Below are 13,929 nucleotides of genomic sequence, written 5' to 3'. Positions count from 1 at the left end.
GGTGTGAGCTGATGGCACATCCCGTTTTTCTTGAATATCACAACTTCCAACACCACAGACATCAACATCACGATTTCTTCGGGATTCAACCCTATACAACGGCCAATACTGTCTGTGGTTCTAACCTCGTGATATAGGTTACAGAACGCCAAGCCAAAACGCGGCGGGTGTCTGCTAACTGTTTTACACTTTTGTCTGTCTGGCCTTGTGGTTGGAGCAAAATGCCTTGTAACAGTGGTAGCATGGTAGAGAGGCTTGATTATTGAAATCGTGACTGTCCATTTGACAATGACTGAAACATCGTCCCGCTTGCCAGTGACCGAAAAGAATGTCCACAACCCGCGCTGAATCTGGGTGACTTGCCTCATGGTCGTGGTCCTCAGCAGCCTGCCTGGTTTAGGGCCATATTTTGATGAAAGTGATGGGGAAGACGCATCACGCTTTCTCTAGTTGGAAGTCGTCAATAACCGGCGACGAACGGACGAGAGCCTAGAATGTATGTGCCTCTCTGTAGGACTCTGTCTTCGAATCCTATCGAAGATTTCCCGGCTGATTCAGTTTTCGAAGCATCAACCATCTTTGACTTGTCAGTCTGCCTCCCTCCTCTCTTGTCGTCAATCGTGCACGAAGTAAGACAAATGCCTCGGTAACTTTGCTCTCTCAAAAAGACTCTCCGTGCCGGTTTCACGCAAATAGGGCCGAGTATGTAGGTGCTTCCGCCGATGGAATCATAATCATTTGCCGCGGCCGCGACGCTTCTGCCCAAGAACTTCACGGACCCTAGCCCACATTCAATCAAGGCCTCGCGGCCCTGCACGTCGAGTATCATCCTGACATTTCTCTCCGTGTACTGGGTCAGCGCGTGGAAATTGACGTCTGTTGATAGCATGATTTCCGCTTGTTTCTTCCTGAGACGCTCGGAATGCCTGTTATGCGTGTCCTTCGTATGGCTTGGTAGCGGCTGACTGGCCGGTGGAAAAAGTGCCTTTGCCGGTGTAGTTTCGTGCTCGGAGAAGTTGCGGATGGAGATTCCTTTCGGGTTCGCCACCGGGTCTAGGAAATTGGCGAGGGTCAGTTGCGTGCCAGGCTCCTAACCCGCGGCGATCAACTCCAACCGGTCCTTATTACATCTGATCGCTGCCTTAGGATGGGCCGTGAATAGCCTCGCCAATTGCGAATAGAAGGCACCCTCCTGTTGGAGCAGGTCGTGGTCGCACTTATGCCATGGTACGCGTGATCGAGGGTATCGACTGACCTGATGGCTGAACTGCTCTCGTAAAATATCGTAGGCGACGAGCATTCGATATTGCCCTTCTATGCGATCGTCGAAAGAATGGAACCGGGCCGCGCGTAATTGAGGACGCACCATACCGGGTTGCTGGCGAACCGCGCCGTCACGTCCTCTAGCAGAGGTGCCACGTCTGCTTCCACATATCCAATACTCGAAGGCTGTCTCCCAGCCGACGGCATGTAAGTCAGTCTGTCCGCCGGCGGTGGATGTATGCGAAGATTGCCACTTCGTAGCTGTCTCTCCGAAGTCTGCTGTTCCCTTTACACTAAAGGGGCCAAGGAGGACCAGACGTGTCCAAAGCTCTCGTTCTCGTATCTTTGAGTTATTCACGATTTGGACAATTCGGACATCAATAAGGCGGGATCGAAGTGCGAGTCGGTGCCAGAGTCTTGAAGGTAATCGACGAGGCCTCCACAGAACTTGTACTGTTGGCCTCTATGTTGGAAGGTTCGCACTTGTTACTCCGCGAAGTCTGGAATACCGTCAGCGTCGTCCTTGAACTGGGGCTGAGACTGGGAAGAACATACCCTTTGGAGGCCAGGATCGACGCTTTTGGGCCCACAAAGACAAGTGAGCAAGGTGTTGTCGCAAGATAGAGGCCGGTTCCCAAATTTTCCCAGTCTCTCATCGATCTCTTGGGAATGGCCATAGAGTTCGATAATCTCTTACCATACGTCTTGCGTATGGTCTGTATCCGTGATCTGCCATACACCATGCGGTTGGCTTTCTGTCTGTCAATACCTCTCGCGGGTCGTCATGACTGCGTGGCGGTGTTGAGCCTTTCACAAGACCAAGCTTCTCTGATCGCACAAGGTCACAGATGACGACTTTCGCTTGGTGACTTGGGAAGTCGTCGATAGTCCGGATGTCGACGAGGCCGAAGGGGAGTCTCTTGGGATAGTAGGAAAAAAAAGCTGTAGCTGGACACGCTTTCATTGACTGTATCCGGTGATGATAAGAATGTTGCCGGTCTTGTACGTCAAACGTCAATGGGTCTCGGCATTTCCTTGAGACAGGACTTAAGGAGCTGTGAGACCATGTATGACACGAGTTCAACCACGGATCGGGCATTCGTGGGGTTGATGAACGAAGTGCCGAGTTTCTCTTCACGTCCTTCGACAACGTTGACAAACACCGGGTATATAGTGATGAGAATGTCGACTTGATGTTGCGTCCTTCATGGTTGTATGAAGGCCCTTCTTCTCGGACCATCAAGTGAGACTCATATCGAGGGCACCAAATACTGCAAAGAATGCGTGCAGCCAGATGCACCAGCATCCTGACGTCTTTATCGGACCCTATGAATGGGAGCGTTTTCTCAATCTGTTTTCGATGCCGGTGATTGTGTCAGAGGTGATACATGGTCTCCGTTGAGTGGTTGCTTCATGGCAGATCAACATACCTGGCGGCGATGGTCGGTCCTCGAAGGCAGACAGGGAGTCATCTTTCATGTCGAACATCCTTCTCCTACCATGAATTCCCCTTCTAATACCTTTCTCGCATGGCATCCCGCGGAAAGCAAAGGCACTCCCTCAAGGAAGGCTTGAATCGAGTGTGTTTGCTGATCTGTTTTCTCATCCCTCGATAACGGAGAGGCGGCAGGGACAACGGTGCACGTTGCTGTAGGCACGTTGGCTGCGGTGTATGTTGAGACTCTTGTATCATGTCTCGACTTCTGTGGTGGACAGCTGTGTGCTCGAGCGTGCGATGAAAGCGGCTCGGATATCTTGCGTTCTTTGGGCAACATCGGATCAATATAATGGGTGCATGTGTGCCGGACGAGACTGCCTGATACGCAGGAACATCCACACGGTAACGGGATGTAGCTTGGACATGCTCTGTGTAACTTGTCCAGCCACATCCATTCTCAAGAAGCCATCATGGCGAGACGAGGTTGAGGGAGGAGTATCTGCTGATGTTGCCGATGTTGCGACCGAAGCGATGTGTAGCCTGGACTGTTGATGCATCAGCTTCCTCGTCCTAGCCGATAGTACAGCTCGTCGAGACCAGAATGAAGGGACTTACACGGTAGTGTCTATACGTCTTCCGGATGTCATATTGGGAAGAGTCCAAGCCGAGGATCTGTTGGTAGAATATGCGTTGATGTGGGATACCCTAGGCATAGTAGGCTATTCTGGAGTTTCAGAATCGATGTATAAGAGCTTGATAACGCTCAGTTGTTGCCTGTGCGTCTGTCTGTGTGATGCGGATGGCCTAGGGAGCTGGCGTAGCCGGCAAAAGAAGTAGCCACGATCCTCATCACCCTGAGCGCCAGAATGGGAATGTTGGCATGCCGGCTGGGATTGGGAGTGCGATGGAGCCATCAACTGCGAAGTCGTTGGCGTTGGAGAGGGAACTGGCCCAGCGCGCCGCCGAACCACACGATGCTCTCGTCGAATCGACGCCTGCTCACGATGGGCTTCTCGTTCTTGAGGTGTGTCCTCAGGGTTCACGCCCCCGGCGAAAGAAGTGTGCTGGGCTGGCAACCCGAGAGAGCAGTCCAGGCATGCGCGGAAAAGAGAGAAGACTGGCAACACGGAACCATGCTGGGTGAATAAGTGTGAGCGTAAGGAGTCAATTATAAAGCCATCAAAGAGGCGAAGCTGTAAGTTGTAAGCTGCAAGTTGCCAGTCGTAGCTCAGGGCACCTTCATTCAAAAGCCCGGAGGGAAGCAGCCATATTTAAATCACAAACAAACAATCCCTCACTCAACCCCAACAGTACCACCACACAAGCAAGGCAGCCGAAAGAGAGAAAAGAAAAATTCTCATCCAAGCAATTCACCGCATTCGTGACAGAGTTTTCAAATGCATGCAACATTCCACCCCTGGCTTCGACGCAATTGCCCGCGAATTCCACGTCATTCAAGGCGGTTTTCAACTCGGCTGTCTGCTTTGCCATGACGCATGATGGAATCGAATGGAAAGAATATCCAAAGCATTTTGCTTGAATACTTGTCTTAAATGTTGAGATGTTCTGGTTGACGAGTCTTGTTGAGTAGAGGGGGGAGGGGGATGTCGCGGCATTAGACATGGGGTTGACGTGGACATGGTGATACCATACACTTGCTGTTCCTTGAAAGTTGTCACTTGGTGAAGCTGAAGAAATGAAACATGCATAAGAATAGTACAGTCCCGATAGCTTTGGGTAGAGAAAAAAGGAAAAGATGAAAGATGAATTGGCTGTTTCATTATCGTTCGATAACAAACCAACACATGAATGACAATGGGGTTGAATAGTACATCCGGAACCAGATCTCACAACTCGCCAAACAGCAACATACATGTGTATCTGCATCTGTAGCCAAACAATGGCAAGCTTCCCCTTCAAACGACAAACTTGCCGCCACACCCACCACACACCTCCCCCTGCGCATCCCCCACCGCCTCCACGCTTCCGAGGTGCTCCTCCGCCAGCCTCTCCAGCTCAGAGACGGTGAGACAGCGCATCTTGCAGACACCACACACGCGTGAGATCCCCGGTGCCAAGATGGGAATGCCAGTCGTGGCACATACAGCTAGGCTCTATGTATTAGCAAGATATACCCAGAAATAGGAAGCTTTTAAACAGGAGAGAGGCGCTCGTACCAAATGCGTGGCGGTTCTTGCAAGTAGCTACATCGTCCTTGATCGACAGCTGGGCGTCACAAAACACGCACAGCAGCTTCTTGGCAACGTCATTGAACAGTTCCCTCAACGGGCTGGTAGCCTGCTGCTGTCCGCGAGACGACGACGACTTCTTCTGCCCCGGGGACACGCCGGGGACGTCGCCCCCCAAACCATACATCCACTCCCATACCCGGCCTTCGGTGGTCAGAGGCTTGAAGATGGGCCTCACACGGTGTGGTCTGTCGTCGGCTGATGCCGAGACTTGCCAGTCAAAGTGGACGTTGACGACGCCACGGCGATCCGGGTGCTGCGTGTCGTGCTTTGTGGCGAGCACGGCCGTGCACCCATCGCCGGGAGATTTGGCTAGACCCCAGAGCCGGAATCGATGGGGGTGGACCTGTAAGACGGATTCCGATGGCGCTGGCGGCGCCTCTCGCATCACTCTCTCTGCGCCCTCTTCATCGTCGGACTCGAAATCGGAGTCTACACCGTACAGGGCGGCCGCACGGGCGACGAGGCGCGCATTCTGGCCCCCTATATCCTCCACCCACTGGGGGAGAGCAGCATCCCCGGGCAGGTTTGTCTGATACCAGTCGCGGTTCGTAGGAGTGGCGGATAGCCTCACCAGCGAATAGTAGGGAACTGGAGGCTTGTTGCGAGGATCGGGGTCGTGGACAATGAGCCCTAAAGAGAGCGAAAAAGAGGGTGTAAGAAACATCAGCCGTAAGCATACAAGATGAGTCAACATGGAACATACCTGTGATCGGGTTAGTGGACATTTCATCCGGGTTTGCGTAAGCTGAAGCGCATTCCCAGATAGAGTGCGGATGTGACGGCTCGCCCAAGACGCCATTGAGCACAACTTGGAAAGACTTGACGGACAGGGGAGTTGTCACGATCCCACGGGCAGTATGAGCTTCTCCTTCAGTCCAAACCTACTCTCTCCCCATCAGCGGCTATTTCCATGTAGACCACAACGAACAGCTGCCACTTACCGCATCCTCCCACTCAAGCAGCGCGTCACTGGAGAGAGGCAGACATATCGCAGTGGTGTCGCTTCGCTCGGACACCACATCCGGCAACTCGCCCCTTTCCCACTCGCCGTACAGTATGATCCGCCGGAAACCGACATGGTTCTTGGCAAGATAGGCAAGCGTTGCAGTTCTATATCCATCCTCAACGAGCCACGGGCTCCATTTTAGTGAAAAGATGCTGCCTTGAGGGCAAAAGTCTGGATCTTGCGGATCGGTAGCCTGGTAGAAGTAAGCATAGTAAACTACAGGCAGTAGGGAGGCAGACTTACTTCCTCGTGGGGGCCTCTTCCGTTGACTCGGACATGCTCCGTCAAGGTCCAAATCCATCCTCGCTCAGAGTCGCGCATGGAAGCATCTGCGCGCCGATGATACTGGATGCTCATGACGACAATCTGTCCGGCATCGTTCAGGTACGCCAGCAAGGCTCTTCCAGGCTCAATCTCCTTGGCCCATGAGAACGACACGATGCGCTCATCCATCGTTCGAAAACCGTCCCTGGACGTGGCATCGGGGATCGGCAGCTTGGCCCCCAGCCCCCAGAGCACCCTCCAGTTCTTGAACGTCCGCGTCCTCATGCTCGACGTGGCGGCTGACTGGCTATCGGCCTGCTCTCCGAACGTGACGAGGCTGCCGGCAGTTGTCAGGGCCATCAGCACCGGCCGCGAGTTGCAGCCCAGTCCGCTTGGTGACCATTCCACTCTGATGACCTGCCCCAACGCCGCGCCGGCCCCTGTGACCGTGCCATTGCCTACGCCTTTGAAGCTGCCCTCGTCGCCGGCTCGAAGCCCTGGCAGCTTGACGCCCGCTTGGGCACACAGCTGGCCGTTGATCTTGGGACTCGGGTTGATCACCGCGGATGGCTGGAGAGAGAGGGCGAACTGATACTGTGAGGCATCCCGTTCATCTGCGTCGGCATCGGGGCCGTGGAAGTCGGGCAGGAAGATGTAGATGCATTCCTGCGTGACGACGGCTAATTCGGCGTCGCATGACCAGGCAATGGCGTGTGGTGACGGCGGGCGGGAAGTGAGAGAGAGCGTTTGGAGGGGACGCGCCTGGGGTTTTGGAGGCCGAGGTCAGTAAGGACTTGACGTTGACATGTTTGAGCCTGTAGTAAAACAAACGCCTGCTTGGTATAAATTGAAGGATCACGATCTGGGCTAATCAATGTCAAGAACATCAACGAGACGAATCAGCTTCTTCACTGTTATACATGATTACATGACCGCTGAAAGTATTGATTGAGACAAAAAGGAGAAGCGGAAGCAAAATATGAAAGCATCGCGATCAAATGTCCAGAAAAGTTGATATCAGAGCTTGCGCTCAACTCACCCTGAATCGGTCCATGCTATGGAGGGCTCAGCGTAGCCAATTTCATCAGAACGCGCAAGCCTATAGTTCGTTTCATTAGTCTATTCCACAGATGGCTGTGATGAAAATAGATCAGCACTCGCCGGGCAGAGTCATGGGGAAGAAAGGCATGAATGAGGTCCAGTTGGAGGTTTGCGCGAGACTGAAGGTAAGGTACTGTATGAGCTGAAGAATGTTGCTGACTAAGCCGTCGTCATGTTATCGTTCACGAACCTTTGAAGGTCGAGTAGGTACAAGATCACTATGCTCGTGCTAGGTACTTATATCAGGGCTTTATTACAACAGTTTCCCAATGCTTGAATAGTTTCATGCTAAGCCCCGGGATTGATCATGATCTACAGTCGAATTTGATGCTCGAAAACAAAGAAAAGGCAATACACAAACGATATAGACCACAAGGCTATGACTCCAGCAACGAGCCAACTCCCCACAATAGCGCACATCCAGCAAGCGCCGTAGCCCCAATGACCTTCTTCGACCACGAGTCATCTTCGCTGAGAGCTTTGGCGCCCTGGACCTTTCTCGGCGGCGCGGTAGGGACGCTGGCGGGAATAGATGTCTCATTATGCTGGCGAGCCGCGTCCTCCTCCGCTTCCTTCTTCCGCAGCTCGGCAATGGTCTTGCTCAACTCGATCAGCTCCTCCTCCAAGGCCAGGTCCTTGGCTCGGTCTACCTCGACGTTTTGGATGTTGCCGAAGAAGTCGGTGATGAGGCGGCTACGGGCGGCTTCCTCTCCTCCGGGGAAGAGATCGTAGCGGACGCCGGCGGTGGAGTGGATCTTTTCAAAGTCATAGCTGTCAAACAGCTCGCCAAGCGTCTTTTTGCTGCTGAGGTCCTGGACGTGGGCTTCGAGGAATTCCAGGTTGTAATAGGTGTATCGATCGATGACTGCGACACCGACGTCGTTGTCGGCGTGGTGAGAGTACGATGACTGGTCGAGCTCGGAGGATCCCGTGGCAATGATGTTGGGGGAGTACAGCCTGCTGTACATGGTGTTTGCTTGGCAGGTATCGATCATGAATAGGATTTCGTGGTATCTAAGCATTCAAGTTAGTCTGAGCATTTCTATTAAAGCAGGGTTGATGTCCAACCTCTTCTTCTCCCACATCTGCTCAAAGGCATCGGCAAGGTCGAATGCGCCAATCTCCTCCGCATCCTGGAACTTGAGAAACTCGTTTCCACCGTGGCCCGTCATGTACACAAAGATGTTGCTCCGATCGTCGGTCAGCAGCCTCTTGCTCCGGGGCGTCTCGTCGCCAACGCGGTCCGTCAGGAGGCGGATGAAGTTTTCGACAGTGACCTCGTAGCCGCGATAGTCGACCTCGATGTTGTCGCCGTACAGATCCACCGCACGGTCGGAGTTGCTGTAGACGGTACCGGGGAAGGCATTGCGCGGGTTGCAGGCCATGTCGTCGGGGAGCATGAGGATGATTTGCGAGTCGGGGATGCCCAGGCGCTTGACGGTCCGGTACATGGACAGGACATTGGCGAGATGGCGGTAGTTGAACCAGAAGCGCGATGTGCAGACCAGGACGGCCCAGTTGCTCGTGTGCTCGGCGACGGAGGCCGATGCGAGGAGCAGCGAGGCCACGAGGGCGCGGAAGCTGAGGCTGGAGAGCTTCATCGCGGCCGAGTCGCGGATTGGAGCTGATGGCGGCTGCCTAGGAGAGTTGGTACACTACCTGAGTAGTAGTAGTAGCGAGAGTGATGGGGCTGTCGAGTGCTGCGGCGGCGATGCCATAGCAATGCCGCTTAGGGATGGATGGGATCGTGCGGTTGAGTCGCATCGTATCGACAAGTCTCCCGTTGGGCCATCTCCAAAGGCTTACAAATCTGGACCTCCTTTCGCGCTAACGGCTCCAGGGCGAGGAAAGGTACAGAGTACCATCCAAAACGCCTTAGCTTCGTGGCGTTGTTTGAGATCTGGCGCTGTATGTGCTCGTACTCAGTACGCAGCATGTGGAGCAGCAACTGCAGTGAAGGTGGAAGTACCCGTAACTAGACGCGGCCGCTAAAACATGTGACAAGAGGCAGCAGAAAAGCGAGTTTGACAAGGAACCGGTATTCATTGAGCGTTGAGCGCGGTGATTATGATCGAGTACGCGTAAGTAAGTTGCATATCACTTACTACTAGTAGTACCTACTACCTATCTAAGGTAGGTTAGTCATTAGGAGAAAGCGGTGGTCAATCAAGTCTAATGCGCCAGGAGCAGCAAATGCGAATACGGCGTGCGGTAAAACGTAGCATTTCGTGGCTGCTGATCGAGGGTCCTCATTTCGCGGCTTACAAACATAAAAGAAGGGGAAAAAAAAGATGAGGTCCAAGACTCGGCATCAGTCAAAGCAGGAGGAAATGATACTACATCGCCCGCCAATACAGTTCCTCTATTTCTCGCCCCCGCGTCGCAATCTGGCAGAATCTTGGCCAAAGAAAGACCCCAGACGGTGATTTGGCTGGGAAGCCCATAATCACAAGCCAAAACAAGGGGGAGGAAATGGCCGGCCATGCACCACCAACCAGGGTTTCATGCGCCCCACGTGCCCCAATGACGAAACAGGCTGAAGAGAGAGAGAGAGAGAGAAAAAAGTTGCACAAGGAGGTGCAGAGGGAAAGGAAGGGAAGAGGAGGGCTGAGAAGAGACGAGAAGAGCTGAATCAGCAGACCGAGGCTGGGAATAAAAAGAGGCACAAAAAAGGCACCAGAGTTTAAGGAGGAGCACGGAGCTGATGCCACATGGAATGGGGAGGTATTCGCAAAGTACCGCCCGAGACAGCCTCGTTTTGATTAGCGAGTACCTGGACGAGATTGATCGGCCGCGAATACCGCTGTGCTGCTCTTGGCTCCCCCAACCCTGGCCCGTACAGCTACAGTGGGATGTACTCTACCGCCACGCGATTGATGAATCAATTTCCACTGCCGGCCGCCATAAATACCTGCTGGCTACAAGGCTCGTGCCATCGCCAGCAACGCCATCGTTCCCCAGCTCTACCTGCCCACCGGTATCCTCTCACCTCTCTCCAACACCAAACCCTCGCCCTTATAAACCACGGCCGTGGTGGCGAGGGCCCGGCAAACCCCCCCATCCGTTGCATCTCGCCTTTACTCGTGCCGACGGAGTGGTAATTGATGCCTGCAACCTGCAACCTGCAACCTCCGTGAGGCCACCGAAGTCCTGAGCTCACACTCACCATCAACCATCCGTTTGCCAGCCTCGACGAATCGAACCACCCTTCTGTCGATTCAAAGCCGGCGGCAACGCCTCGCATCCGCACCATCAGCCCTGCAGTGCTTCCCTCCTCCTTCTTTCACGGCCAGCTGATCACAACCCCGCTGCAAATCCTGGTTCTCTTCGATTTTTCCCTCCAGGCTTTTGGGGTGTCCAAATTGGCCCCCTCACATGCGGAGAACGGGGGGGAATTTGGCAAGTCTGTGTGGTGAAGCAGCCAGGCAGACGCGTCAAAGCAGCTGATCGGGTGTTGGGTCCTTATATACCTCGCCAGGGAACCATCGCTGATGAACTCGCTTGAAACTGACTGCCTTTGCGCAAAGCTGATTCCGCCTTGATTTGTTTATCTGTCCATCACCGACCCATCTAAGCCATCTGTCGACCATCATCACCCTCTTCATCACCAAGAGCCAACATCAGATCTCAACAACCATGGGTCGACGGCTACCATCGCATATCTTTGTCGTAAGGTAAGTGGCAAACCCAGACACAATTGCGCAGCGAAGCCATCAATTGGCCAGCCGTCACTAACCTGCGTGGCATCTCAGACACGGCAACCGACTCGATACCGCCAACAAGCAATGGCATCTGACTTCACCCACCCCCTACGATCCTCCTCTCACGTATGGCGGCTTTCTGCAGGCCCGGCTGGTCGGCAACCAGATCATGAGCATCCTCGAGCAGGCAAAGGTCGATGCCGAGGTCACAAACAACGGCTCCACACTGAGCGGGAAGCGCCGACGCTTCAGGGTCGTCATCCATAGCTCTCCCTTTCTGCGGTGCATCCAGACGGCCGTGGGCATCAGTTCAGGCCTTGCGCAGACGCCCGCCGATTCTATATACCAGCCTTCCGATGTTCTCGTTCCGCGAAAAGCCCCGATTGGCCAGCAGAGCCCGCACAAGTTCGCCCTGCTACGACTCGACTCTTTCCTGGGAGAGTGGCTATCGCCAGAGTACTTTGAGATGATCACACCGCCTCCAGGCCCGGAACTCATGATGGGCAGCGCAAAGGCCGAGCTTCTGCGGCGGGAGGACTATAGCATGTACACAGACGCTTCGGCAGCAAGCAGTAACCAAGCAGCAGTAGCGACGACATCCAGGGGTGCTCTGTGGAGCTCGCCCGTGTCATCTCCCTCGCAGCAAAACGCCCCGTCAGGGCCAGACCAGGGCAACGCCTTCAGCTCCTCGGCCATGGCTGCTGCGCTGTCCTCGGCATCACAGGAGCAGAAGAAGGGCTACGTGCCTCCGCGGCCGTTGCATGCCGTATCGAGCAATGGCAAGATCCCAGATGGGTTCGTCGCCCATGCCAGGGACTCGTGCGTCCTGATCGACTTTCAGTGGGACTCGATGAGGCCACCGCTGGCCTTTGGCGATGGTGGAAAACTGCCTGAAGAGTGGACGGCGATGCACCAGCGCTTTCGCTCCGGCCTGAAGCGAATGGTCAACTGGTACGCGACGGCAGACTTTCCCGACGAGATGATTGGCGCACCGGTCAACGAAAACGACGTCAGCTGCAGCGACAGCGGCTACGGCGAAGAAGACGAGGAAGAGATTGAGACAGTTCTCATCATCGTGTCTCACGGCGCCGGCTGCAACGCCCTCATTGGCGCCATTACGCACCAGCCCGTTCTCATGGATGTTGGCATTGCCTCCATTACCGCCGCCGTCAGACGATCGGATGCCAACTTCGCCAAGGCTCTTGCTGCTGCTTCGGAACGCCAGGGCGGTGCCTCTGAGCCTCCCCAAGCCAGTGTTGATGAACTGTATGAGATTCGCCTCTCTGCAAGCACAGAACATCTCCGCTCCAACTCCTCAGCGTCCGTCACGGCGAGGCCCGCGTCCCCCAGGAACACTTGGAGTCCTTCTGCCCGTCGTGGCCGCACCTCGGCGCTGGCGTCCCCTACGGCGGCTACGACCTCCTTCAGCCCCTTTGCATTCTTCGAGTCGGCCACGTCCGGCAACCGCAGCACTTCCGCGAACGCGTCCGTAGGAGCCTTTACACGACGAGATTCTGGATCCACACGGCGATCTCCCAGAGCGCCACCGCCCGTGAGCGCGGGCTATGAAACCGAGGGCGGCAGCTTCGCAGCAGGACGAAAGGCCGCTCCGTCTCCAGGACTATGGGCGCCCTCACGCCCTTCACTACGTCTGATCGATGTCGACGAGGAGGCAGTCGACGACTACGAAAACATGTTTCCCGATTTCGACAACAAGCGGTTCAGACCGGCATCCGACGAGAACATCAAGCCGACGTCTGAGAAGCCCTCGTCGGAGCCATTCCCCGAGCTCGCCCCGCCAATCAAGATTACAGCGTCTCCCCAAAGGGCAGTCTTTGCAGCGCCTATCAAGCTGAACACGGACCTGGCATTTGGGGAGCCCGAGGAAGAGATGCCGCTGGCGCAGCTCGGCGGACTGTGGAACCTGGCCATGCCGCCGAGCGACGCGGATAGGCTAAGGGATCTGACCCAGACGAAGAGGAGGTGGACTGTGAATGAGAGGACATGATGAATCTGACTGCAACTCTCTTTCTCTCTTGGTGATATTTTGTGAATCTTTATATTTGATATATTCCTGAGTGGTGGCGTCAGCGACTGGTTATTGATTTGAACGGGCTTGGTTTGGGAATCATCATGTCGGCGCATGGAAAGGAAAAAGAAGGGAAAACGGTGGTTACGGTGGCAATCGGTACTCGTCACCCTCGTTTACAAGACTGGGATTTCACATGGATTGAATCTCGATATGTACAAAAGGATAGCAAGCAAGCAAGCAGGGCGAAATCAAGGACTTTTGTGATTTTCTCTTTTCGGGTTTGCACTTATCAGAACGCGGTTCCATCCATGCATCAATCCTGGCCTCTTTATGTCCTCCTGGGACCCTTCTCGTGCTTCTCTCCTTGGTGTGTCTATGTGATCTCAGTGTTATCGATGGGTACCTACCTACCTACCTACTTCATTATGGGAGATTAAAGCATGTATATAATACCTAGGGCAATAGCACTCTGGGCAATGGAGTTAGTTTATGAGTCTCCATATCACTGCTTCTATGGTTGGATCTTGCCGTCGGACGCGATAGTTGCATCTCCAAGACAAACTTTGAAACTTGGAGTAAATTGCCGTGGTTCGATGTACATGTATAGCCATCCGCTTCACCCCTCTTGATGCAAGGAGAAAATAAGGCATCTAAATCTACAGGCGAGATAGAATAAATATGGCCCGTCTAATGTTGTCCCATTTCCAAGACTCCTCCTCATGAGAACCCAAAGATACCAACCACCTCCCCCCTATATATATACTTTTCCATGATCCCTTCCCCCCCTCCCCCAACCCCTCTCACCATGAACATTTTCCCTAAAAAGTCAAAACACATATGCCAATGATATCACAGAATAGAAAGAAAAAAAA

The 13,929-nt window shown here is 54.1% G+C and overlaps 3 protein-coding genes across 3 annotated transcripts; 1 reads left to right on the top strand and 2 right to left on the bottom strand.

The window, feature by feature from the left end:
* Positions 1 to 4,617: 4,617 nt before the first annotated feature.
* On the bottom strand, positions 4,618 to 7,320 carry BBK36DRAFT_1175844 (hypothetical protein; the record flags this gene model as incomplete). Its single annotated transcript, XM_024895993.1, has 6 exons — positions 7,263 to 7,320; positions 6,203 to 6,985; positions 5,895 to 6,152; positions 5,657 to 5,834; positions 4,879 to 5,583; positions 4,618 to 4,808 (listed from the first exon to the last, which is right to left on the bottom strand). The coding sequence occupies exons 1-6, from the start codon at positions 7,275 to 7,277 to the stop codon at positions 4,618 to 4,620; spliced, it is 2,130 nt and encodes a 709-aa protein (XP_024754200.1). The 5' UTR covers positions 7,278 to 7,320.
* A 374-nt stretch (positions 7,321 to 7,694) lies between these two features.
* BBK36DRAFT_1134093 (hypothetical protein) lies at positions 7,695 to 8,934 on the bottom strand. The gene is made up of 2 exons (XM_024892194.1): positions 8,395 to 8,934; positions 7,695 to 8,340 (listed from the first exon to the last, which is right to left on the bottom strand). Exons 1-2 carry the CDS (start codon positions 8,923 to 8,925, stop codon positions 7,702 to 7,704), a joined length of 1,170 nt encoding a protein of 389 aa, XP_024754199.1. The 5' UTR covers positions 8,926 to 8,934; the 3' UTR covers positions 7,695 to 7,701.
* A 2,002-nt stretch (positions 8,935 to 10,936) lies between these two features.
* BBK36DRAFT_1175841 (hypothetical protein) lies at positions 10,937 to 13,033 on the top strand (the record flags this gene model as incomplete). The annotated part of the gene is made up of 2 exons (XM_024895992.1): positions 10,937 to 10,998; positions 11,077 to 13,033. Exons 1-2 carry the CDS (start codon positions 10,961 to 10,963, stop codon positions 13,031 to 13,033), a joined length of 1,995 nt encoding a protein of 664 aa, XP_024754198.1. The 5' UTR covers positions 10,937 to 10,960.
* Positions 13,034 to 13,929: the final 896 nt, after the last annotated feature.

The sequence above is a fragment of the Trichoderma citrinoviride genome, assembly GCF_003025115.1.
Source record: "Trichoderma citrinoviride strain TUCIM 6016 unplaced genomic scaffold BBK36scaffold_1, whole genome shotgun sequence".
In the NCBI taxonomy this organism is placed as follows: Eukaryota; Fungi; Ascomycota; class Sordariomycetes; order Hypocreales; family Hypocreaceae; genus Trichoderma; species Trichoderma citrinoviride.
This window is presented reverse-complemented; position numbering and strand designations above follow the sequence as displayed.